The 26,735-nt window shown below is 36.7% G+C and overlaps 1 protein-coding gene across 1 annotated transcript; it reads left to right on the plus strand.

The window, feature by feature from the left end:
* The first annotated feature begins 398 nt into the window (after nucleotides 1-398).
* NPFFR2 (neuropeptide FF receptor 2) lies at nucleotides 399-14,318 on the plus strand. Its single transcript, XM_059377874.1, has 3 exons — nucleotides 399-726; nucleotides 8,052-8,151; nucleotides 13,469-14,318. Exons 1-3 carry the CDS (start codon nucleotides 399-401, stop codon nucleotides 14,316-14,318), a joined length of 1,278 nt encoding a protein of 425 aa, XP_059233857.1.
* The last annotated feature ends 12,417 nt before the right edge of the window (nucleotides 14,319-26,735 follow it).

The following is a 26,735-nucleotide window of genomic DNA, read 5'->3' on the forward strand; positions in this document are numbered from 1 at the left end:
TAAGGGAACAAGTAGGTTTTGACAGGTTATGATATCTAGAGACAGGAGAAAGGGAATTTCAAAAGGGGTTTCACTTACAGAGTTTCCCTTGAAACTTTGCAAATGGGTAGGAGGTATAATAAAGTGAAATACAGAGCATATTGAGAACATAGAAAATATGCTAATTGTTATTTATGAAACAAAGTGGAAATTTCAAGTTCTCTTGGTTAAAATCCTAATAATTTGACTGTATTATGTACAGCTCTGTTCCATGCAGAATTAATGGATTATTACAGAAGGACCATCAAAATCCCCTTGCACTTTAAAAGTGTTCCTTTTAAACTCACATACATAACTTACGTTCTACTGGCTTCTAATTATGCTTTTTCTTTTCTACCTCTCCTTTGTTCAGGTCCATCATGAGTGACAGATGGGACTCAAACTCTTCAGAAAACTGGCATGACATTTGGAGTGTCAATGACACAAAGTATCCCCTATACTCAGATATCAATATCACCTATGTGAACTACTATCTTCACCAGCCTCCAGTGGCAGCCATCTTCATTATTTCCTACTTTCTCATCTTCGTCCTGTGCATGGTGGGAAATACAGTGGTTGGTTTTACTGTGATGAGGAAAAAACATATGCACACCGTCACTAATCTCTTTATCCTGAACCTGGCAATAAGTGATTTACTGGTTGGCATATTTTGCATGCCTATCACGCTGCTGGACAATATTATAGCAGGTATGTTGACTTGTGTATGGTCCGAGGATGAAAGGAGGGAATTTCTGTCTCCTAAGCCTGCACCCGTGGCAGGGCCATTCGTTCATTCGTAAATTCTTACGGAGTTCCCAGAAAGGCTCCAAGTGCATACCCTCCTAGGGTCTACATTTTAAAGGAGGAGTAAGACAATAAACAAATAGATACAGTGTTAAGTAGTCAGAGATTGATAAGAATTAGGGATAAAAATAAAGCAGGTGACAGATGAAGAGTAGAAACTTTTTTTTTAGAGTACTCACTGAAGGTTGTCAGAGAATGAGATCTAACATCTTTTACTAAAGACTTGGAATTTTTCTGGTGTGGTTCAGGGCGCGTATAATGTGGAAATATTATTGGTAATAGTGTGCAGTGTAAAGTTCAGAAACTGATAAATCTGGTTTCAATTGACCCGATGTCTTCAATCTCACAGCAAGACTTGAGGCCCTCTTGTGGTTAGCGAGGGAGATTTCCAATAGTTTTTGAGGGAAGATGAGCAGCAATCCCAATGATTTCTCAAAAAGTGGTAGTTCATCCGTGATAAGGGACGAATGCAACACAAGTAACTCCACATTGTAGCGGTTCGGGTACTACTGTAGAGTCCCTCCGGCCTGTATGACTACTTCTCTAGCGCTACATCATGTACTCTGAAAGTGCGGTGTATCTCCAGCTCCCAGAACCATTTTGGTGCATAGTACCTGCTTACTAAGTATTTGTTGTATTAATTAATGAACGGAACTCACAATGTTCATAGTCCAGATCTGTAGAAGAAAGAAAACGATGGGAGGTAGGTGAGGGGGTGGGGTAACTGGGTGATGGGCCTTCAGGAAGGCACCCGAAGTAAGAACCGGCTGTTGTATGCACTGATGAGTCGCCGACATCTACCTCTGAAGCTATAACACAGTATATGTTAATTAAATTGAACTTATATTTAAACAAAAATTTAAATGATACCATAGTTGCATAACTAAAATATTTAGAGCAACATGAGCTCTGTCATAGTTCTTAGCTTTTCATAGCATTTTCAGTTTCCTGAAGAGTAAGAGGTTTCTCTTCGGATTTCTGTTTTCTTCCCTTCTCTGGAGCAGGAGCTGGGGAGAGTTGAAGAGTGCCTCTTGTAGCATCTGTGCTCATCGATTCTGCATTTTGTGAGGTCTGGCATTAAAAATAAATTATCAAGAATGTACATTTTTAAAAATCTTTTATTAACATATAATGTATTATTAGCCCCAGGGGTACAGGTCTTTGAATCACCAGGTTTACAGGTTTACACACTTCCCAGCGCTCACCATAGCACATACAAGAATGTATATTTTTAAAACAAGGTACATTTTAAGATATTGTGTGAGGCAAAAAGAGTGAAAGAATTGATTTAAATTACTGTCATCACTCTCAAGAAACTTATTTTGCCAGTAAGACATGCTCTCAGAATCGCCCTCCTGTAAGTATTTATAATGAAATTATTGTCTCAGCTTCTCCATACACATTATTACCCTTCCTTACCCCTAGTTACTCTATACTGGATAGTAGTTACTCTCCTATTTCTAAGCAACTTGTTTCCATAATGTATTCCATAATGAAACCATAATGTTCCCATAATGTATTATTACCTTCACGTTGCAGGAGAGGTACATTAGTTGTCTGAATCCTCTCTTACCACAAGAGGTAGTTTCCCTCACCAGACTCCACTGAAATGACATAGAACAAAAGAACGTAAATGCATAGAAACTGTCAGATGCTGCTGAATACGAAGTTGGGAAAGCCGGATTGGCTGGAAGCGTGTACAAATGCAATCAGATACATGTATATAGACATACAAATACGCATTCACACTCTGTCTCCTCTCATTTTCCCCGTGTAATTAGAATTTTTTAAGTCAGTATGCAGAGAGTACATTCCTATCGTTACATGTATCTTAGCCCTGCTGAGGCATGCCGAGTGCTAGGATATCAGTATCTATCTTATAAAATGTTTTCTTGGATTTAATCGTATTTTGATTTGCTTAGTTTGGGGTATGTACCTATGAGTCACATATCCTCAAATTCTCTTCCAGGAGTGTTAATATCTTGTAAACACCTTCAAATGTATCAGGCAACCTGTGAATTGCATCTTTTTTCCTGGAGAGCCGCCCCCTGCTGCTCTCCACCTTTGTGTTCTATTCAGACATCTTACCCTTCAGGCATGGAGCTCAGCGGCTACTGCTCTGGGATGACCCTTCACTGAGACCCTAATGACACCTTACCTTTCTCAATTCCTATTAGATATTGGAGGTTCTGTGTTGACATTTCTTTAAAAAACCTTTTTCACTCTCTCTTCCTAATTGTTCCATTTTCAAAGATTTTCTCAATTTTGTCTTGTAGACATTATATTGAGTTCTATGTTGTCATGTTTAAATTCTTTGAGCTATTTTCATTTTCTGCATGTTTCTTATACTATCAGGCACATTTCATCGATGAAATGTGTTGTCTCTGAGGTTTATTTTTTATGTTTTTATTTTAATCCCACTTAGTTGTTTTATATGACTTTCAGGTGTACAAGATAAGGATTCAAAAATTATACACACCACCTGGTGCTCCTCCTGACAAGTACACGCCTTAATCCTCATCACCTGCTTAATCCCCAACACCTGCATCCCATCCCCATCACCTGCTGAACCCATCCCCCCACCCACCTCCTCTTTGATGACCATCAGTTTATTCTCTATAGTTAGACCCTGTTTCTCAGTTTGTCTTTTCCCTAAGCTGGTTTGTTTTGTTTCTTAAATTCTCCATAGGAGTGAAATCATATGGTATTTATCTTTCTCTGATAGGCTTATTTTGCTTAGCATTATACTCTGTAGGTCCACCCATGTAGTTGCAAACTGCAAGATTTCATTCTTTCTTGTGGCTGAATAATATTCCATTGCATGTATATATGTGGGGGGGTTGCACGCATATATATGTGCATATATATATAAAGCTATATATATACACACCACTTTACATATATACACACATACCACATTGCGTATGTGTGTGCATATATATATATATATATATACACACACACATACACACATTTTGCAGATCCATATATACCACATTGCATATATATATCACAATGCATATATATACCACATATATGTATATACCACATTGCATATATATGTGTATACCTCATTGCATACACACACACACACACACACACACACATCTTCTTTATCCATTCATCAATCAATGGGAAACTTGGCTGTTTCCCTGATGCTAAGTGCTGCTGAACATCTTTTCATGTGTCTATTGGCCACCTGTACATTGTCATTGGAGAAATGTCTGTTCGTGTCATCTGCCCATTTTTTAATGGGGTTATTTGATTTTGGGGTGCTGAGTTGTTTAAGTTCTTAAATACTTTGTTAAGTTCTTTATATATCTTCTTCAATCACATAGGTTGCCTTTTAGATTCGTTGACTTCCTTTGCTGTGCCAAAGCTCTTTTATTTTGATAAAGTCACAATATTTTTTGTTTGTTTCCTTTGCCTCTGGAGACATATCAAGAAAAAGGTTACGATGTCAGAGAAGTTACTTTCTGTGTTCTCCTCTGGGATTTTTATGGTTTCAAGTCTTTAATCCAGTAAGCTTTTTTCTGTGGTATAAGAAGGTGGCCCAGTTTTTCCAACACTATTTGTTGAAGAGACAATCTTTTTCCATTCATTATTCTTTCTTGATTTGTGGAAGATTAACTGTCAATATACTTGTGGGTTTATTTCTGGGTTTTCTATTTTGTTCCATTGATCTATGTATCTGTTTTTTTGCTAATACAATACTGTTTTGATTACTACAGCTTTGTAATATAACTTAAAGTCTGGGATTCTGATGCCTCCAGCTTTGCTTTTCTTTTTCAAGAAAAAGAAAAAGATTTTCATTTTCGTTATTTGGGGTCTTTTGTGGTTGCATATAAATTTTAGGATTGTTTGTTCTAGTTCTGTGAAAAATGCTGTTTGTATTTCAATAGGCATTGGGAATATAAACATTTTACCAATATTCGTTTTTCTAATCCATAAGCATAGAACTTTTTCCATTTCTTTATGTCATCTTTCATCAGTGTTTTATGGTTTTCAGAGTACAGGTCTTTTACCTCTGATTAGGTTTCTTCCTAAGTATCTTATTTGTGGTGCAATTTTAAATGGGATTGTTAATTTCTCTTTCTGCTGCTTCATGACTAGCATATAGAAGTGCAACAGATTTCTGTACACTAATTTTGTGTCCTTTACTGAATTCGTGTATCAGTTCTAGCAGTTTTTTGGCAGTCTTTTCAGATTTTCAGTATGGATTATCAGGTCATCTGCAAACAGTGAAAGTTTTACTTCTTCCTTACTGATTTTGATGCCTTTTATTTCTTTTTCTTGCTTGATTTCTGTGACTAAGACTTATGGTACTATGTGGAATAAAAGTGGTGAGAGTGGACATCCTTCCCTATTCCTGATCTTAGGAGAAAAGCTCTTAGTTTTTCCTCATTAAGGATGATGTTAGCTGTGGGCTTTTCGTATTTAGCCTTTATTATATTGGGGTATGTTCCCTCTAAACCTACTTTGCTGAAGGCTTTTATTGTGAATGGATGTTGAATCTTGTCAAATGCTTTTTCTGCCCCTATTGAAATGATTGTATAGTTGTTATCCTTTCTCTTATTGATATATCATGTTGATTGATTTGTGAATATTGAACCACTCTTGCAAACCATGAATAAACCCCACCTGGTTGTGGTGAATGATTTTTTTAATGTATTATTGGATTCAGTTTGCTAGGATTTTGTTGATGATTTCTGCATCTCTGCTCTTCAGAGATAATGACTTATAGTTCTCTTTTTTATGGTGTCTTTATTAGGTTTTGGTATTAGGGTAATGCTGGCCCCAGATAGTAAGCTTGGAAATGTTCCTTCCTTTTCTATTTTTTTGAAATAGTTTGAAGAGAATACGTATTAACTCTACTCTAAAGGCTTGGTAGAATTCACCTTGTAGCCATCTGGTCCAGGAGCTTTTGTTGGGAGTTTTGTCATTACCGATACAATTTCTTTGTTGGTAATTGGTCTGTTCAACTTTTCTATTGCTTCCTGTTTCAGTTTTGGTAGGTTATATGTTTCTAAGAATTTATCCATCTCTTCTAGGTTGTATATTCTCATAACTATTTTATATTTCTGTGGTGTTGGTTGTTGTTGTTTTTCTCATTTATAATTTTATTTGTGTCCTGTCTCCTTTTTTCTTGATATGTCTGGCTATTTTCCTCTATTTGATTTATATTGGTTTTCTCTTAAGTTTCTTTTTTCCTTTTTGTTATAGTCACTTTTATATTTGAGGTTTCCCTTATGTCAGTTTCTACTTAGCTGCTTGTGTTTCAAAGTGAGACACAATGTGACTGACTTGGACCTCTCTGTGCCTTAAGTTCGAGGTCAGGCGCACTCTCAACTTCATTAGTTTGGGCCATTCACTGGCAAATCCACGACTGTCAAAATCTGCACAACAGTCTTCTTGAAAGGATTACATTCCCCAGAAAGAAATTCTCTGATCTATTGCCATAGGAATCCTAACACCGACTGCTACATTCCAGAGCCCAGGGGGTCTCTGGACAACAGTATTGGATGGAGAATATTTTTACTTAATCCTTGGGCATCATTGCAGTACCCAGCCCACCTGCACCTAGAGAGAGAGTCTAGAGACGCTTTGCTTCTGCCTGATACTAACTTCCGTCCTTCTGCCGGCCAGGGGAGAAGCAAGGGGCATCTGGTTACATTTATGCATAACTCAGCCAATTGTGTTATTTTCCCAGCTTCACATTCTTTCTATTTGAGTTTTCTTTTCCCTAGTGCTTTCATTTTAATGGAATTTAGTGAGGGAGGTGAGATAAATCATGTGCTTATTCTTTATTTTTGACCAAAGGCCACTCACACTCTTTTTGTTTAATATTATAACAGCCAAATAATTCTAGGCCTGGAGAAACATGCTCTCTCTTGGTTTCTACTCAGAGTCACTCAAGCATCTATTTTAAGATGGTCTGGATAGATGACAAGTAGTTTTTCTTAGATATACTTGGATTCGATTTGGGGAATATTTAAAATTAAGTAAAAAATTTTAAAAATAAGTTGTACAATCTTTTTTAAAAATGAATGTTGTATATTTCTCAGATTTTTAAAATTTATATTTTGGGAAACTAGAACAGTTACTAGTGGAAGAATATTACTTTCCTATAATAGTAGATGGGTGGTTATATCAACCTGTTATATTTCTTTTATAAACATTCTAGTAAATGAGGTTAGAAAGTAATTCAAATAGACTGATTTTGTCCATGCAAAGTGCTCTTTATTCTCAAAAGATGTCTTCATTAGCTCAGGCTGCTATAAAAAAAATACCACAGACTAGGTGGCTTAAACAATAAGACATTTATCTTCTCACTGTTTCAGAGGCTAGAAGTTTAAGATCAGGGTGATAGCATGGTCAGGTTCTTGGTGAGGGTCCTATTTTTGGTTTGTAGACAGCCACATTCTTGCTGTGTGCTCACACAGACTTTCCTCAGTACATGTTCATGGAAAGGAAAACTCTCTTTCTTCTTCTAATGGCAGCAATCCTATCATGTGGGCACCACTCCTGTGGCATTATCTCAATGTAGTTACTTACTTTCCAGAGGCCCCTCCTCTAAATACATTAGGGCTTAAGGCTTCAATATATGAATTTAAATGGGGGGGACACAAATACTTAAATACTTACTCTATAACAATTTAAATTGTCTCATTACATAATATATGAATAAATACTAATCTTATTTATTCTACATGTACCTCTTATTCCTCATAACTTATGGGGTCTATTTCCAAATTATAAAACCAATATACTTCCTGTCTTATTCATTTAAAGGGCTTTATTGCATAAGGGTTAATGGTTTAGGCTCTAGAACCATACAGCTGGGGTTGAAATCCTAAATATGTTGCTAAGTAGCTATGGGAAGGCACGTGATATTTGTGTATTTATTACCTAGTCTATATCATGAGGAGGAGAATAAGCCTTCAAAGCCTGTTTGGGGAATTAGCTAAGTTAATAGATTCTAAGCACTTACTACAATGCCTAGAATGTTGTAACTACTGCATTATGTTTTGACATTATTAGTAGTATACTAAAAATAGAGCTCTGGAGATATTAATGAAAATAATGGAAAACAATGATTGTTCCCTGGATGTCATTTAGGAAATAGTTGCATCAGTCTTGATTTCATGCATTTCTGTTCGTATTTTTGGTGAGAGTAAAAAGAATATATATATATGATCTATTCAAAGACTGTTTCTTATTCCTTTCAGGATGGCCCTTTGGAAGCGCAATGTGCAAGATCAGTGGATTCATCCAAGGAATATCAGTTGCAGCTTCAGTCTTTACTTTAGTTGCCATAGCTGTGGATAGGTAAGTCAGCACCAAAATCGGAATCTGGTGAAAAACGTATAATCTACCATATTTGCCAAATATGCCCCAAATTTTATCTGTAATATCCACTCTTTTAAGAGCACAGCGTATATCTGCTAAAGGTTCAGTAATAAAATAAAACTACTAAAGTTTCCGTTTTTAAAATTAAATAATTAGGGATAACACGTGTCTTATTTGGGGCTGTTATAATAAGATACCATCAACTGCATGTCTGAAACAACAGAAATTTATTTCTCACAGTTCTGGAGGCTAGGGCCAAGGTCAGGATGCCAGTAGCTTCTGTGTCTGGTGAGAGAACTTTTCCTGCTTTGCAGAGGGGCATCTTCTCCAAGGAACCGGCAGCTCTATTCTCCTCTTTTTAAAAGGTCACTAATCCTATCATGAGGACACCACCCTCTTGATCTCATTTGAACCTAATTAGTTCCAACTACCATCCAATCAGGTTTAAAACCCTGACTCTTATTCAAGGTATGAATTTGGAGGGGACACAAAGTCTACAACATCATAGTTATACTATTTTTCACTACAATCAAATTTTCTAGTGATAGAAATGTGAAATCTAAAATTTTATCCAGATTTTAAGATAAAATTTAACCACCATTTACACACAGTGTTGAGGTGTGCCTGTACTGCACTGGTCTGTATATCATCTAAAACACATTAGACAGGGATGCCTGGGTGGCTCAGATGGTTAGGCGTCTGCCTTTGGCTCAGGTCATGATCTCCAGGTCCGGGGAATGAACCCCACGTTGGGCTCCCAGCTCAGCAGGGAGCCTGCTCCTCCCACTGCCCCTCAAATGAATAAATAAAATCTTAAAAAAATAAAACAAGTTAGACAAAGTGCTGCCTAAAGAAGTTCACATTCGGTTAGAGGCAGAGAGATATGTTAACAAATACTTACCAATAACACTCTCTACTATAACAAACTGTACAAAGCAGAGAGTGATCAAGTCACCTCTCAGGACCAGGACTGTCAAGTTCACAGAAGAGGTCATAACTGATTGCTCAAGATTTAGAAACTAACTTTGGGAAGAAATCGAGGAAAGAGCATCTCTTAAGACAGGGTTATATATAGATATCTATATGGACTTGAAATGGAAGATACTTATCAAGAGAAACACAGAGAGGCAGGCCAGCTAGACCATGGGAAGGTGGAATGGCACATTAGGTGTGACCATTTCTTCCACAGAAAGAGGCAAGTGGGTTTTCTATGGGCGTGTCTTCCATTTGTTCTGAAGACAACCAGGAACTACTGAAGTCTTTTATATGGGGGAGTAATTACTGGACTTTCATTTTAGGAAAACAGAAAGGGCTTGGTGTTGTATAAGACTGGAGAAAGGAAGAACAGTTAAACTTTTGTAACAACTTAGGTTGGAGAGGATGTAAGGCAGTGGCAATGGCAATTAAGAGATATTTGGGAGAAAAACTGAATAACGCCCCAAAAAACAAAATGCTCTAGAATTGTTGACATCAAAAACCAACTTGGTAGATTGTGTTTTCAATATTAACCTATTTCTAAGAACCCATATTATAGATCTAGATTTTTGGTTTCCATTGAAAGAGAACAGAATTTGCAATATATGCTAACAAGTGCATGCCAAAGGTATCTTTTTATATTAAAATTTGGGAGCTAATTATTTCCAAATTTACTACATTCTATTGCTATTTTGCTAAATCATTTTTTGGTGTACTAATTTATACTAATACTTATTTTATACTAGTAAATAATGTTACTACTAAATTATTTTGTTGTGAATATAATACTAAACCTTAATTTTACAATTATTTATGTTACCCCTACAGTGAATAAAAGAAATATCCTTTGTATTTTCTATTGTATCTTGAGCTTATCAGATTTAGTATTATATATCCCTAAGTTTCTCTTTCACTGTTTCTACAATGTCTCCTAAGCAGAGATATCATTTTAAAAAGGTTAAAACAATAAGCATATTGTGCTATGTTTATTCAAGGGATGATAGTGTATGAGGTAAAATCAATTAACTAGGTCCATGTATTTCAAAATGCATAAATTTCAGAAGCATACAATCTCAAAGCTATGCAATGATGCATGTAATATGGTGCCATAATATAGAAATTAAAATGTTATAAATGCAGGCTAATACTGTCAAAGCATAAAAACATTGACAGGAATGATATATAACAACTTTAGATTTCTGAGGAAAGTGTAATAGTAGATTAGGATTGAATAGATCTACGAAAAAAAATCATCTCTGTCATGTTTTAGGTCTTTTTTTTTAAAAAAGATTTTATTTATTTATTTGACAGACAGAGATCACAAGTAGGCAGAGAGGCAGGCAGAGAGAGAGGTAAGGGAAGCAGGCTCCCCGCTGAGCAGAGACCCTGATGCAGGGCTGGATCCCAGGACCCTGGGATCATGACCTGAGCTGAAGGCAGAGGCTTAACCCACTGAGCCACCCAAGTGCCCCTGTTTTAGGTCTTTTAAAAAGTGGTGAAACTATGGTCACCTGCTGTGACACACCCTTTGCTCTCTGCCTTCCCAACCATGTATCATTTCTCTAGAGTTTCAGTTTTCTGTTGCAGTGTAACAAGTCAGCTCCCAAAACAAACCACTTAGTGGCTCATGATGCTCCAATCTATGACGAATCTATGACGAGGGCAGCTTCACTGATTGGAAACACATACCTTGTTTCTGCTCCACTTGGCATCGGAGAGGGAGTTCTAAGACCAAGAATGAAGCCTTTTCCTAACGTTGGTGCCCAGACTGGGAAGATTTGAACATCTAGGAACGAGAACTAGGGCTTCTCAGGCCCTGCATGGGCTCTGCAGCATGGCAGCTTCAAGGTAGCTGAGCTTCTCATGTCTGTCCAAGGCATGGGTATCCTAAGAGAGTGTGCCCGTGAAAGTCACATAGTATCCCTGGTGCATCCTGTTCCTTATAAGTGAGTCACAAAGGCCATTCAATGGATGTTGAAGGGCAAGTTCAAGAATTTAGACCTGTTTTAAAACCACCACACCTTCATCTCTATCTGAACTACTGGCACCCAAACACATTTCTCAGGGTCAGCTCTTGGAGGAAGCCAAACTACAAAAAAAAAAAAAAAAAAATCTCCCAAACCTATTTCTCCAGATTAACTTCATCTTACATCCGACAATCACCACCTCAAAATAAACAGACCCAGAATTGAACTTTCTTCCTTACCAGTCCTACACACACACACACACACACACACACACACACACACACACACACCCTTAACAAAAAGCTCCTTTTCTCATCTTTCCAAGCCAAGGAATGGCAGGCTCACACATCCAATCTAAATGAAAATCTTGGGATTTATTCTTGAACTTTCCTTCTCTCTCCAACTTCTTTCTAGTCACTCTTCAAATCCCATCTGAGTGCTCACTGGTCCTGAACAAGGCACCATCCCCCATTGCTTGAGAGAGAAAACTGAGACTTTTTTCTTTTCCTAAGTGGTATGGTGATTAATTTTATATGTGAACTTCACCGTGCCACGGGATGCCCAGATATTTGGTCAAACGTTATCCTGGGTGTTTGGTGAGATTTGAATCCATAGGCTGAGTAAAAGATTGCCTGCGCTCATCTGGGAAATTGAAGGCCCAAATATGAACAAAAAGGCCAACCTTCCTGCAAGTGAGAAAGTATTGCTCCTGTCCGAGTTTTTGAGCTGAGACATCAGTTTTTGTTTTTTTTTTTCTGTCCTCAAACTACAACCTTAGATCTTCTGGGGTATGAGTCGGATAGCTTTTAGACTGGAACTGGTATCAGTGGCTGTTCCTGTTCTCAGGCCTTCAGATTTGAACTGGAAGCCCTGTTGGCTCTCCCGTGTCCCCATTTTGCCAACTGCAGATCTTGGGACTCTCAACTTCCAAAACTGCATGAGCCAATCCCGCAAAATAAGTATCTTTCCATATATTGATACATACTGTTGGCTCTGTATCCCTAGAGAACCCTGACTAATGCAGTGGCCAAGTCTAAATTCCAGCATGATTTTAGCATAATTAAACAATATTTTCCTTAACTGTTTCTTGGCAGAGAGCATTTTCTATCATGTTCATCTTTGTCTCTCTGAACACACACACACACACACACACAATTTGTTGAATGAATGAAAAAAGATTGAAGCCCCAACAGTTGTTTTACAAAAAGAACAAGATACCTAGAATTGTGCCTATGAAGTTACCCATAATTTAATGATGAGTAGATGGGGAGACTCTTTAATTAGAAAATTAAAAGAGAACTTGGAAGTTAAGACAGCAGACCTTACATATGCTGCAATAAAGGACAACAAAGCAATCAATGTTCAAGTTAATTAGTATATGAAGCTATGTGAGATAAATTAATATGGAGCTGCTGCGGAGTCATTAAAAGCTTTTAAGTTTTCTTACCTGAAGATCTGGAAAGTCATAATTTTCATATTTCCACTTTACAGAGTCATTACAAAACCAAAGATTAAACAGGTGATAGTACTTTGAAAAATATAATATTATATAGTTGTATGTGATATGACTATAATTATCATAGTGAGTATGAATAATAACACCAAGACTCACAATGCCAAAATTGCAGTTAAATGCAATCAGGGTTATGCTCTGCACTGAGATTGAATTTCCATGCTCACCAGAGGACATACAACATCTGGAAGGCATGTAATAAAACTAGTAATGGAAACTCTCAGACTATTTGTTATAGCTGTGACTCAAGCCACCAAAACACTTAGTGGCTTGAAACAAAAATGCTTAAACGAATCTATGGTTTGGTTGGGTGCCTCTGTGTCATCACTCAAGCTTCTATTTATGTCATGCCTGCTAATGTTCAATTGGCCAAGCACAGAGATGACATGGGAAGGGGCCACAGAAGGTCATGAGGGAGAGTTTAACAATGGGCTCTGGAGCCAAACTACCTGTGTTAAAATTATGTGTAGCTGTGGACGAGACTTTTTTAAAATTTTTTCTAGACCTATTTTGCTATTTTTTAAGTGGGGAAGTTTAAAGAGACAATGCAAACCAGGGAGAAAGGGTCTGGAACAGAATACTAAGTATTCATGTTCAATATCTGCTAGTTAACAGTGGTCACTTTTATTATTAATAGTGACTAATATAGTGTCTGATACTCAGCTTATTCATATTTTGAAATGAAATTTATATCTGTCACAAAAACACCAATGCATGCCCCTCTGTTTCTAATGGTAACTTCATTTTTTGAGGGGAACATGAATGGGAGAATTAAATTTAATTCACAACTTGGTCAGAAGTTATAAGGCAATATTCTGCTGATACTTGCTTTTAATTGCAGGTTCCAGTGTGTTGTCTACCCTTTTAAACCAAAACTCACGATCAAGGCAGCATTTGTGATTATTGTGGTCATTTGGGTCCTGGCCATTGCCATTATGTCCCCATCTGCAATAATGTTACATGTAGAAGAAGAAAAATATTACCAAGTGAGACTCAACTCCCAGAATAAAACCAGTCCAGTCTACTGGTGCCGGGAAGACTGGCCAAATCAGGAAATGAGGAAGATCTATACCACTGTGCTATTTGCCAATATCTACCTGGTTCCCCTGTCCCTCATTGTCATCATGTATGGAAGGATTGGAATTTCACTCTTCAAGATGACAGTACCCCACACAGGCAAGCAGAAGCAGGAACAGTGGCACACGGTGTCCAAGAAGAAGCAGAAGGTCATTAAGATGCTCCTGATCGTAGCCCTGCTTTTTATTCTCTCCTGGTTGCCTCTTTGGACACTGATGCTGCTCTCAGACTACGCTGACCTGTCTCCAAATGAGCTGCGAGTCATCAACATCTACATCTACCCTTTTGCACACTGGCTGGCCTTTTGCAACAGCAGTGTCAATCCCATCATTTATGGTTTCTTCAATGAGAATTTTCACCGTGCTTTCCAAGATGCTTTTCACCTCCAGCTCTGCCAAAAAAGAGCAAATCCCAAGGAAACCTACACTGTAAGAGCTAAAGACAATGTGATCATAAATACATCTCATCAGTTAGCCCAGGAACTTACCATTCAAAAGTCACATGAGGAAAATTTGCCTTGTAGGAGAAGTACTGAAAAACCCAAACAAGAATTGATGATGGAAGAATTAGGGAAAGCTACTCACAACAATGAGATTTTAAAAGAGCCGGTATGATGATTTTAACTATACTCTGTGTTATATATAGAAATACTCTTGCTTTCTATAGCTTTGTATTTCAGTTCCTTCTGAGAATGTTCTAAAGAAAACATGCACTGAAACCCTCTCTGGACAGAAGTGGAAAAAGCAGTCTTATGTTCATATTCAATCTTACATTATACAAACTCTATAGTGACTCACATATGAATTTGCCTAGATGAATCCATTTTCTAGGAACAATTTTCAAAGCTTGACCTTTTCCATTTTAGCCATTTGTATATGAGTCAAGCATGTGCATTATGGGTGTACCACTAAAGACAACACACACCCATTTTCCCCAATCGGTGATAAATGGGCATAAGAGTACATTTGAACCACATGAGTGGTTCCCTAGTTCCCATTAGTCCCTAGAGTACATTTCCTCAATTCCATCTTTGCTTTTGGAGTTGAAATTTTAGACTAGAGAATTACTTGTGTTTTTAAAATATACTTAGGTTTCTTAGAAATAACGGCAATAGCAAATAGATGCTATTTCTTTTAAAGAGTACAGTTAAAGTTGGTGAGAGAATAACATTGTTGGCTTTTTAATATTTTCATAAATAGGGGCACCTGTGTGGCTCAGTTGGTTAAGCATCCAACCCCCTTTTGTTGTCAATAATTTTTATTATTTTCAATTGGCCATCATAGAGTATGTCATTACTTTTTTTATTTCAGCTCAGGTCATGATCTCAGGGTCCTGTGTTGGGCTCCCAGCTCAGCAGCAAGTCTGCTTCTCCCTCTCTGTCTGCCGCTCCCTCTGCTCATGCCCTCAATCTCTTTCTTTCACAAACGAATCTTTTAAAAAATTTTTTCATAAATAAAATTCATGCCCTAGCTACAACCATGTTTCTTACAGAGGTGACTCAGGACCCCAATTTGACCCCCTCTCTGGTAGAATCTCTAACACAAAGACGCAAATCCTTTAATAATGCAGTGTTTGGCAAAAGATTGACAGCTCTCCTTTGTAGTACTTAGTCAACGATGTCCAACAATCATTATAAGACTCCCATAAAGTCTATACAGAACAGGACCAATTATTCCAGATTTCCTGCTGGGCACAGCATTTAAATCTGGCACTCTTACTGAATTTGTAAATTAGTACCACTGTTAAAAAGCGACTTACAAACCCTTGGATTCTGCTGTGTTTCAACTATGTAGTAATAACAGCTGTAAATGCTAGCTTTTATTCTAGGGTGAGATTAGTCCCTAGAAAATTTGAAAATATAATAGATAGTTTGGCAAACAAAAATAAATCTCTTGGTTTAGACCTCATGTGTTTTTCCAGTCACTCATGTGGTTCAAGCTAAAGGCATTTCAACATTATGGGCCTTTGAGAAAATAACTGTTGAGTTTTCAACTGAATTGAGCTACATGAGATCTGAATATACAAGTGTTATTCCTACAACCAGGAAAGGCAACCTTTGAAGTTTATGTACAGAATCTGACCTTATATTCCTCTGCCCTCATTTACTACAATACTGTGTCCAGTAGATGCTGAAGTTTATTTTGTTAGGCTATTTATTGTTTTCTGATGGGCATCCTCACATTCTATCAGAACCACAAACTCAAACTAACCCCCACATCCTTACCTGTCATCGATCTGCCTTTTATCAACTTCAACCCCCTTTCATATGTGGGTTTCCACCAAGAGTCTGCTTATAACAACGCAGGTATTATCTAAAGTGATGTATTTTCTTTATCGTGCTCATTTTTTTTTTCTTTTAAAGATTTTTATTTATTTGACAGGTCACAAGTAGGCAGAGAGGCAGGCAGAGAGAGAGAGGAGGAGGAGGAGGCAGGCTCGCCGCTGAGCAGAGAGTCTGATGTGAGGCTCGATCCCAGGACCCTGGGATCATGACCTGAGCCGAAGGCAGAGGCTTTAACCGCTGAGCCACCCACGCGCCCCTATCATGCTCATTTTCTTGAGTCCTCATAAGCAGAGTTGTTAATATCCATATTTTTACTAACAGCCTGTTCAAGACAACCTAAGTCACAAGCCCCAGAGCATTGTTTCAAAACCTTTAAATCTAGTGAGATTTGCCTGACTGGATTTCAAAATTCCTTGGGAATGGTGAACACTTTTTTCTTCCCATTTTCTCCCTTTTTGAACAGATATGGCTCTAACTGATACTTCATGCTTGTGCCACCATTGTGTTTTAGGAACAAATAACCTGTTTCTTTAGTTCCATAGATGTTGCATCGATGGACAGAAATTCTGCCACTAAATCTGTGGTAATCTGTTATGGCAGAAGTTCATAGTAAATACACATCATTTTCTTTTTTATAGTTAATTCTTTGGTACACTCGAAGTGTATTTTTCATAAGAGAAATATATAAATGTTTTATAGTATTTAAGCGGCTTTTCCATTCAATCATCTCTCTGCCTGGTTTCTTCTCTAGCTCAGTAAGGGATTTTAGGTAGAATGCCCTCCCTTCTAGGTGGCAGCCGCTACACCAGCTCTGCCTCATCTGTTGACTGTGCTACTCCCTTGCTTAGGGACAGTGCTGTGATACATTGTCTCCCTCTGGGTAGGAAGTTTGGCAGAGGGGGATGGCCTTTGAATTATACCATGCACAGATTAAACACAAGCTCAGTTCAGCAAATTCATATAGAAAAATCTATCTTTGATGAACTTATACAGAAATCTATATTCCAAAGAACAATAAAAGCTATATGAATTTCAGTGTACATATGTTTTGTGTTTGCTTCTAATCACAACATGGAACAAGGATCAGCATGGTCAGTGGTTAAGGCCAGCATGGCACAAAGGCAGTCTGTGTGGTATTTAGGATGACAGGTATTAGAGAAGGACTGACAGGTTCAAATCAAGGATTCTCTGCTTGTTACCAGTTGCATGAGTATGTGCAAATTACTTAATCCCTCCCTGTGTTGGTGTCTTCATCTGTAAAATGGGGTGATGCTAGTACCTGTTCATAAGGTTGTCCTTAAATGATATCTCACATAATGCATTTGAAACAGTGCTTAGTCTCCAAATAATCATGTGTGCAATTTATGTATCAAATATTCAGGTGGAAAAAGTCAAATTTCATACTGGATTAAAAAAAATAAATAAAAGTAAAGGGAGTTTTCTTCACCTGATACATAATCCCTGAGTACTTGCATATAAGCTATTACCTATGTCACATAGTAATTGCCTTACAGAGGCTGACATATATGTAACATATAAACACTAATTAAAGCAACAATGGAAAAAAGTAAATTTAACTGAAAGTCTCAAGCCTGGAGGAATGAAGGTGGGTTAAAAATGGACAAGAAATAAGCATCGCTTCTTTGTACATAGCATATGTGGTTTCTCATGTATTTGTCTTCCTCTTTAAACTAAGGCCAAAAAAGCAGCTTTTTAATCTTTGTATCTCTAGAGCTCAGCATGTTTTCCTGAACACATAGGTGAATAATAACTGATTTTAAGTAAATTCAATATCAGAACAAGTATTCTTGTGAATTTGTTACTCTACCATCTTCATTAAGATAGAACATTATGATCTGTAACTGTGAATTGTAATAAAATAAAACATTTCCCTGATAATAACTATTGTTTCTCAATTAAATATTTCTCATAAACAAATGTTACTGAAGGACTCAGAACAGTACTTTTGATTTTACTGTGAGATCCAACATATCATGATGAGTAAAATTTCGGATAAAGAAGTTTGCCAAGAATTATATTACTAGTTTTTTAAATTCGTTATTTAATATAATTTCTGAAGATGTATTTTAAAAATTTTGGAGTCTGACTCCTGGTTAGATGGTGGAATAGGAGGATGCTAAGCAAACCTCATCCCATGGACAGATCTAGATAACAGCCACATCAGTTTAAATAACCCAGAAAACAACCTGTTAGAGTTACCAACACTTAACAAGACTATCAGAACAGGACGCCTGGGTGGTTCAGTGGGTTAAGCCTCTGCCTTCAGCTCAGGTTATGATCTCAGGGTCCTAGGATCAAGTCCCACATCGGGCTCTCTGCTCAGCAGGGAGCCTACTTCCCTCTTTCTCTCTGCCTGCCTTCCTGACTCCTTGTGATCTCTCTCCCTCTCTCTGTCAAATAAATAAGTGAAATATTAAAAAAAAAAAAAAAAAGACTGTTAGAACAGACTCTCTATACCTAAATGTAGATAAATCGGCTGCATTGAAAAAGGTAGGAAGGGCTCATGTATAGTCAGAAATCAAACTGGCAAGACTGTCCATGGGAGGAAGGAACATCACAGGCATGAGAAAGGGAAAGAAGCAGACCTCACATCAGCCACCCCAGGCCACCCCAGGCACAGAGGACTCACACAGAGAGACAAATCCCCACAACATTTAGCTTTGAAACCGAAGGGACTTAACTTTTGAGTTCCTATAGTCAGTGGGACTTAACAACTAGAAGTTTAAAAAATAGTGGACTCCCTTTGGGAAAGCTGAAAGGTGATAGGAAACTGAAACAGAAATTATATTAAATAACTAATTTAAAAAGAGACAGCATGACAAACAGCTCCACTGATAAACAACATAGAAGCAGAAGTTTGAAAATCACCTAGGGCATATGAGAAAGAGATTTATTTACTAATCTCAGAGTATGTGCTAGAGAGGCAGGGATCTTTAGGAGACTTTAAGAACAAAATTGCTGACAGGTGCTATTTCTCTCACTCACTTCAGCACACCCAGCTCCTGAGCTTTTTCCAGACCTGCCTCCTCCCACTGGGCCTCAGCAGTTCTCCAAAAACAACTACAGATCCCTCCCACAGCAGACCAGCACACATCTCACTAACACCACACCGCTTGCCCCCACACTGTCCTGTAGACCTGACTCCCACGATCCACCATCAGCAAGTCCATCACAGCATGGCATTGTGCAAGCAACTCCTAGAGGGTCTGGCACCAGCTCAAAGTGACTCCAACCCAGAGAGAAGGGAATAAAACCATACACAACACTTTGGGTCCCAAGCATCTGTTGTGACTACATGCCCCCCCCACCGCCAACCAACAAAAGCTTCTCAGAGCACAAAAGGGAGAGTGCCCTGCAGATCAGTGTGACCACAGTTCTGACAAAACCTAGTCTGACCCAACTCAAGCCCAGGGTGACCACCAACACCACAGGGCCCAAACTCTGCCCACAAGAGGCAAAGAGAACTATTTTAGATAATTGGACTGAAGACTAATGCAGCTTGGTCATAACAGCAGGGCATACATACAGCACACAGAGGAGACACCCCTGAAGTACCAGTTTCCAGTGATCAGGGGCACTGCACGGCCACACACTATAAGGCCTATTTTTCATATGGCCATGACTTTCAAGAGCAGGAGACATGGCTGGCTTTACAAACGCACAGAAACAGACACAGAGAGTTAGACAAAATGAGGAGACAGAGGAATAGGCCCCAAATGAAAGAAAAGGACAGAGTTACAGCAAGAGAGCTAAATGAAATGAACACAATATGTCTTACAGAAAATTTAAAGGAACAGTCATAAATGTACAAAACAGACTTGAGAAAAGAGTAGAGGACTTCAGTGAGACCCTCAACAAAGAGAAAAACATAAAAAAGAACCAATTAGTGATGAAGAATTCAATAAGTGAAATTAAAAATACATGAGAGAGAATAAATAGTAAGCTACAGGAAGCAAAATGGATCAGCAACCTGGAGAATCGGGTAATAGAAATCAAGCTGAACAGGAGGAAGAAAAAATAAATGTTAAAAAATGAAAATAGACTAAGGGGACTCAGTGACACCATCAACTGTAATAACATTTGCATTTTAAGGATCCCAGAAGGAGGAGGGATAGAGAAGGGTGGCAGGGATTGGATAGAAATTTTATTTGAAGAAATAATAGCTGAAAACTTTCCAAATTTGAGGACAGAAACAGAAAACCAGATTCAGGAGGCAGAGATAGTACCCAATAAAATCAACCCAGGGAAGTGCACACCAAGACATACTATAATTAAAATAGCAAAAAAGTAGTGATAAAAAAAAATTCCAAAAGCAGCAAAAGAAAAGAAAACAGTTACATACAAGGGAAACCACATAAGTCTATCAGCTGATTTTTTTAGCAGAAACTTTGTAGACCAGAAGAGAGTGACATGATATATTCAAAGTGGTGAAAGGAAAAAAACAAAAAACCATACGAACAAGAGTGCTCTATCTCTCGCAGTTTTCATTAAGCATACAAGAAGAGATGTAGAGCTTTCCACAAAAACACAAGTTAAAAGAATGCATCAGCACTAAAACAGCCTTACAAGAAATGTTAAATGGGATTCTTTGAGTGGAAAGGAAAGACCATAAGCAGGAGTAAGAAAAGAAGGACACATAGGGGTAAAATAAGTATACCTATAAAAAGGGATTCACAAAATAAAATAATGCAAAGTATGATACCATATATCCAAAATATGGGGAGAAAGTAAAAATATAGTACTTTAAGAATGGGTTCAAACTTAAATGATTTAAATGACTGCTATGTGCATTAGATGTTATATATAAACATAGTAAGAACTCATACACACACACACACACACACACAAATCCAGAAATAGATAATGCAAAAAATAAAGAGAAAGGAATACAAGTGTATCACTAAAGAAAGCCATCAAACCATGAGACAGCAAGAAAACAAAGGAAAGAGAACTACAAAACACCATCATAAAACACGTAACAAAGTGGCAATAAGTACATATCTATGAATAATTACTTTGAATGTAAGTAGACTAAGCACCCCAATCAAAAGACATACAGAGACAGAATGAATTAAAAAAAAGCAAGTGTCATCCATATGCTACCTAAAAGAGACTCATTTCAGTCCTAAAGACACTTGCAGATTGAAAGTGAAGGAATAAAAACCATTTATCATGCAAATGGAAGTGAAAAGAAAGCTGGGGTAGCAATACATACATTAAAAAAAAAAATAGGCTTTAAAACAAAAACTATTACAAGAGACCAATAAAGACACTACATAAAGGAATAATCAAACAAGGAGATGTAACAATTGTAAATATTCATGCATACAACATGGGAGCACTGAAATACATAAAGCAACTACTAACAAACATAAAGGAAGAAACTGATAATAATACAATAATAGTAGGGGACTTTCACACCTCACTTACATCAGTGGGTAGATTACCCAAAAAGGAAATCAATAATTAAACAGTGGCTTTGAATGATACATTGGACCAGATAGACCTAATGGGTGTATTCAGAACATTCCATCATAAAACAGAAAAATACACATTCTTTTTAAGTTCACATGGGACATTTTCCAAAACAGATTATATGTGAGGCCACAAAACAAGTCTTGGCAAAAAAAAAAAATTAAAGTTTTTTTGACCATAGTGCTATGAAACTAGAAATCAACCAAAAGAAAGTCTGAAAAGAACACAAATACATGGAGGTAAATAACATGCTACTAAACAAGAAATGGGCCAACTAAGAAATCAAAGAGGAAATTAAAAAATACTGGGTGGCAAATGAAAATGATAAAACAATGGTCTAAAATGTGGGGGATATAGCAAAAGGTATTTAAGAAGGAAGTTTACAGCAATACAGGTTTATCTCAAGAAGCAAGCAAAATGTCAAATAAACAACCTAACCTTAGACCTAAAGGAGCTAGAAAAAAAACAAAACCCAAAACCAGTAAAAAGAAGGAAATAATAAAGATGAGAGCAAAATTAAGCAAAATAGAGATAAACAAACCAAAAACCTACAGTGAAACAGATCAATGAAGCCAGGGGCTGATTCTTTGAAAAGATTGGCAAAATCAAGACATTTAGCCAGGCTTATCAAAAACAAAGACATAAGAGAGAGAGAGAAAGAGAGAGAGAGAGATAGGACTCAAATAACCAAATTAGAAATGAAAGAGGTAAAATAACCATTGGGTGATAAGGGTTATAAGAGATTATGAAAAACTATATACCAACAAAGTGGATAACCTAGAAGAAATGGATAACTATAGAAGCATATAACTTTCTAAAACTGAATCAGGAAGAAACAGAAAATTTGAACAAACCAATTACCAAAAATAAAAGAGAATCAGTAATCAAAAAAATCCCAACAAACAAAAACTCAGGACTGGATGGCTTCACAGGTGAATTCTATCAAACTTTTAAAGAAAAGTTAATACCTTTTTTCTCAAACAATTCCAAAAAAATAAAAGAGAAAGGAAAGCTTCCAAATTCATTCTAAGGGGCCAGCATCACCCTGACCTCAAAACCAGATAAATATATTGCAAAAAAAATGGAACTATAGACCGGTATCTCTCATGAACATAGAAGCAAAAATACAAGCAAATAAAATCCAATGATACATTTTTAAAAAGTCATTCACCACAATCAAGTGGGATTTATTCCTGGGATGTGAGGCTAGTTCATTATTCACAAATCAATCAGCATGATACATCACATCAATAAGGAAAGGATAAAAATCATATGATTATTTTGATAGAGGCATAAAAAGCATCTGACAAGTACAACATCCATTCATGACCAAAAAACCCTTAACAAGATAGGTTTAGAGGAAAACCTGCCTCAACATAATAAAGGATATATGAAATATATGAAAAAACTACAGTCAACATCATACTCAATGGTGAAAACCTGAGAACCTTCCTCTAAGACCACGTTCAGGACAAGGATGTCGACTCTCACCACTTTTATTCAATATAGTACTAGCAGCTCTAGACACCAAAAAGAAATTAAAAGTATCCAAATTGGTAAGAAAGAAGTCAAACTTTCCTTATTTGGAGGTGACATATTATATTTAGGAAACCCTAAAGACTCCATTAAAAAGCTCTTTAACAAAAACTACTAGAACTGACAAATGAATTCAATAAAATCACAGGTTACAAAATCAATAGAGAGAAATCTGTTTCATTTCTGTTGACTAATAATGAAGTAGCAGAAAGAGAAATTAAGAGAACGCCACTACTTACAATTGCACAAAAAATAGTAAACTCCTAGGAATACACTTTACCAAGGAGGTGAAAGACTTACACTCTAAAATCTAGAAAACAGTGATGAAAGAAATTGAGGATGAAACAACAAATAGAAAGGTATTTCATGTTCACAGATTGGAAGAACAGTGTTAAAGTATCCATACAACCCAAACCAATCTACACATTTAATGCAATCCCTATCAAAATACCAATGGCATATTTCATAAAACTAGAACAAACAATCCTAAAATTAGTATGGAAGCACAAAAGACCCTAAATAGCTAAAACATTCTTGAAAAAGAAAAAAAAAAAAAACTGGAGCTATTACCGTCTCAGATTTCTAGTTTTATTACAAAGCTGTAGTATTCAAAACTTTAAATACTGGCACAAAAATAGACACACAGATCAACAGAACAGAACAGAGAGCCCAGAAATAAACTCACAATTATGTGGTCAATTAATCTTTGACAAAAGAGGTAAGAATATGCAATGAGAAAAAGACCATCTCTGTAACAAATGGTGTTGGGAAAACTGGACAGCTACATGCCAAAGAATAAAAAATGAACCATTGTCTACACCATACTCAAAAATAAACTCAAAATAGATGAAAAACATAAATGTGAGACCTGAAACCATGAAATCCTAGAAAAGATCTTGGGCAATAATTTCTCTTACATGAGCTATCATCAGCTATAGCAACATTTTTCTAGATATGTCTCCTGAGGTAAGGGAAGTAAAAGCAAAAATAAACTATTGGGGCTACATCAAAATAAAAAGCTTCTGCACAGCAAAGGAAGTAACCAGGAAAACTAAAAGATAACTTACTAAATAGGAGAAGATATTCACGAATGACATATCCAACAAGGGATTCCTATCCGAAGTGTATAAAGAATTTATACAGCTCAATACCAAAAAAACAAATAATCCAATTTAAAAAGAGCAGAAGACATGAACATTTCTCCAAAGAAGGCATACAGAGACCAACAAATACATAAAAAGATGCTCAATATCACTCATCATCAGGAAATGTAAATCAAAACTACAGTGAGATTCACCTCACATCTGTCATAATGGCTAAAATCAACAAGACAAGAAACCAAGTGTTGGCAAGGATGTGGAGAAAACAGATTAGTCTGAGATTAATATACATTGTTTATCATTGTGTTCTCTCCCCTATGGGAGATGCAAATTGGTGCAGCCACCATGGAAGACAGTATGAAGGTTCTTCAAAAACTTAAAATAGAACTACCATATGATCCAGTAATTCTATTTCTGGGTATTTACCCAAAGAAAATTTTAAATATTAATTCAAAGAGACAGATGCTTCCCTATGTTTATTGCAGCATTATTTACAATAGCTAAGTTATGGAAGCAACCCAAGTGTCCATCCAAAGATGGATGGATAGAGAAGTGGTATATATACACAATGGAATATTCCTCAGTCATAAAAAAGAATGAAATCTTGCCTTTTGCAGCAATGTAGATGGATCTAGAAAGTATAATGCTAAGCAAAATAAATCAGCCAGAAAAAGACAAATACCGTATGATTTCTTTCATGTGTTGAATTTAAGAAAAAAAAATAAAGGTAAAAAGAGTCAAACAAAAACATAGACTCTACTATAGAGAATGAACTGATGGTTACCAGAGGAGAGGTGAGTGGGGGGATGGGTGAAATAGGTAAAGGACATTAAAAGTACACTTATCTTGATGAGCACTGAGTAATGTGTAGAATCGTTGAATCACTATTTTATACATATGAAAGCAGTATAACACTGTATGTTAATTATATTGGAATAAAAACATTAGAATCTATGTTGGGAAATTTTCTTTAAATGCCACAATAGAATAGTTTCTCATTTAAAATTACAGTCATCAGGCATTATTCCATATTAAATATTTTCAGACAAGCCTAAGTGGCTTTTATTATCCAAGTTTTTGTAAAAGGAAATGAGGCCTCACAGAATTAAAGGGAATTGACCAAGATCACCTAACAATTGAGCAATGGAACCAAATTCCTACCCACATCAGCATTTAATGAGTGCTTAGCTTCTACTAGGCACTGTTCTCTGCCTTCTATAGTCATCATCCATTTAATCCTTATGCAGTGAAGTAAATGATAGGATTATCCAACTTCCAGACAGACACAGAAGCTTAGAAATATTAAATACTAACATAAGGGAGTAATTAAGAATATTTATTCAGAATTCAGATTGTCTGGGTTTCATCTACCATGTATATATTAGTTATCAAAACTCAATACTTTAGGGGTGCCTGGGTGGCTCAGTGGGTTTAAGTCTCTGCCTTCCTGGGATCAAGACCCCCACATCAGGCTCTCTGCTCAGTGGGGAGCCTGCTTCCCCCTCTCTCTCTCTGCCTGCCTCTTTGCCTACTTGTAATCTCTGTCTGTCAAATAAATAGATAAAAATCTTAAAAAAAAACCCTCTATACTTCAGTTTCCTCATCTGTACAATGGCTACAATAATAAGATTATTAAAAAATTGCATGTAGTACCATATGTCAATAGATTAGAATCATACTTACTATTCTTGCATTTACCTAAAGGAAATACACTTATCAGTCTATTATCAATTGTTAAGAGGCTCAATATTATTTAGATAAAACTAAGATTAAAGATGTCTTTTAAATGGGCCACATGGACAATAACCACAACAAACAAACAAAAATAATAAAAAATTCAATCTCTTATTAAGCCTTATGTGTCAGAAAGGTTAAATAATTTTCTATTTGGCCTTGAACTATCAGTTAAGTTATTGTTTGCCACCATTTTCACAGGTATAAAAACTAGAACTTAGAGACATCAAGTAACTTACCTGAAATTGTACAGCCAAACTCAAACTCAGAGTTAGCTCTAAATGGGACATAGGTCCATGAATTCCAAAATCTATGCTCTTTTATCAGCTCATACTTCCTGATGAAGCTTCCTTAAATGCTTCAACATCATATATATTTCTTATAAATACCCACTAACAGCAGAGTAGCCAGAAATATGTTTTATCACCAAATTGCAGCAGAGAGAACACAATAATAAACAACACATAATTTATCTCAGACTAACCTGACATCTTTTGTTAGACCATTTTTTTTCCATGTAACCATTTTACCTCTGACAAAGACTACTAAAAGAATAAAAAAATGAAAACAATAGAAAGTGAAGACACTAATTCAAAAAGATATATACACCCCTATGTTTATTGCCTCATTCTTTACAATAGCCAAAATATGGAAGCAGCGTAAGTGTCCATTGATAGACTAAAGGATAAAGCAGCAGTGTGTGGAGTCGAGATGGCAAAGAAGTAGCAGGCTGAGACTACATCAGGTAGCAGGAGATCAGCTAGATAACTTATTAATCCATTGCGAACACCTACGAATCCAACAGGAGATGGAAGAGAATAGCAACAATTCTGGAAACAGAAAATCGACCACTTTCTGAAAGGTAGGACCAGAGGAGAAGT

The sequence above is a fragment of the Mustela nigripes genome, chromosome 1 (assembly GCF_022355385.1).
Source record: "Mustela nigripes isolate SB6536 chromosome 1, MUSNIG.SB6536, whole genome shotgun sequence".
NCBI lineage: Eukaryota > Metazoa > Chordata > Mammalia > Carnivora > Mustelidae > Mustela > Mustela nigripes.

What these genes read in the sequence shown, in the direction of transcription:
- NPFFR2 (XM_059377874.1), top strand. Translation starts at nt 399, where the DNA reads ATGAGTGACAGATGGGACTCAAACTCTTCAGAAAACTGGCATGACATT. An exon ending in GCTGGACAATATTATAGCAG is followed by an intron (nt 727 to 8,051) that starts GTATGTTGACTT and finishes TATTCCTTTCAG; the next exon opens with GATGGCCCTTTGGAAGCGCA. An exon ending in GTTGCCATAGCTGTGGATAG is followed by an intron (nt 8,152 to 13,468) that starts GTAAGTCAGCAC and finishes TTTTAATTGCAG; the next exon opens with GTTCCAGTGTGTTGTCTACC.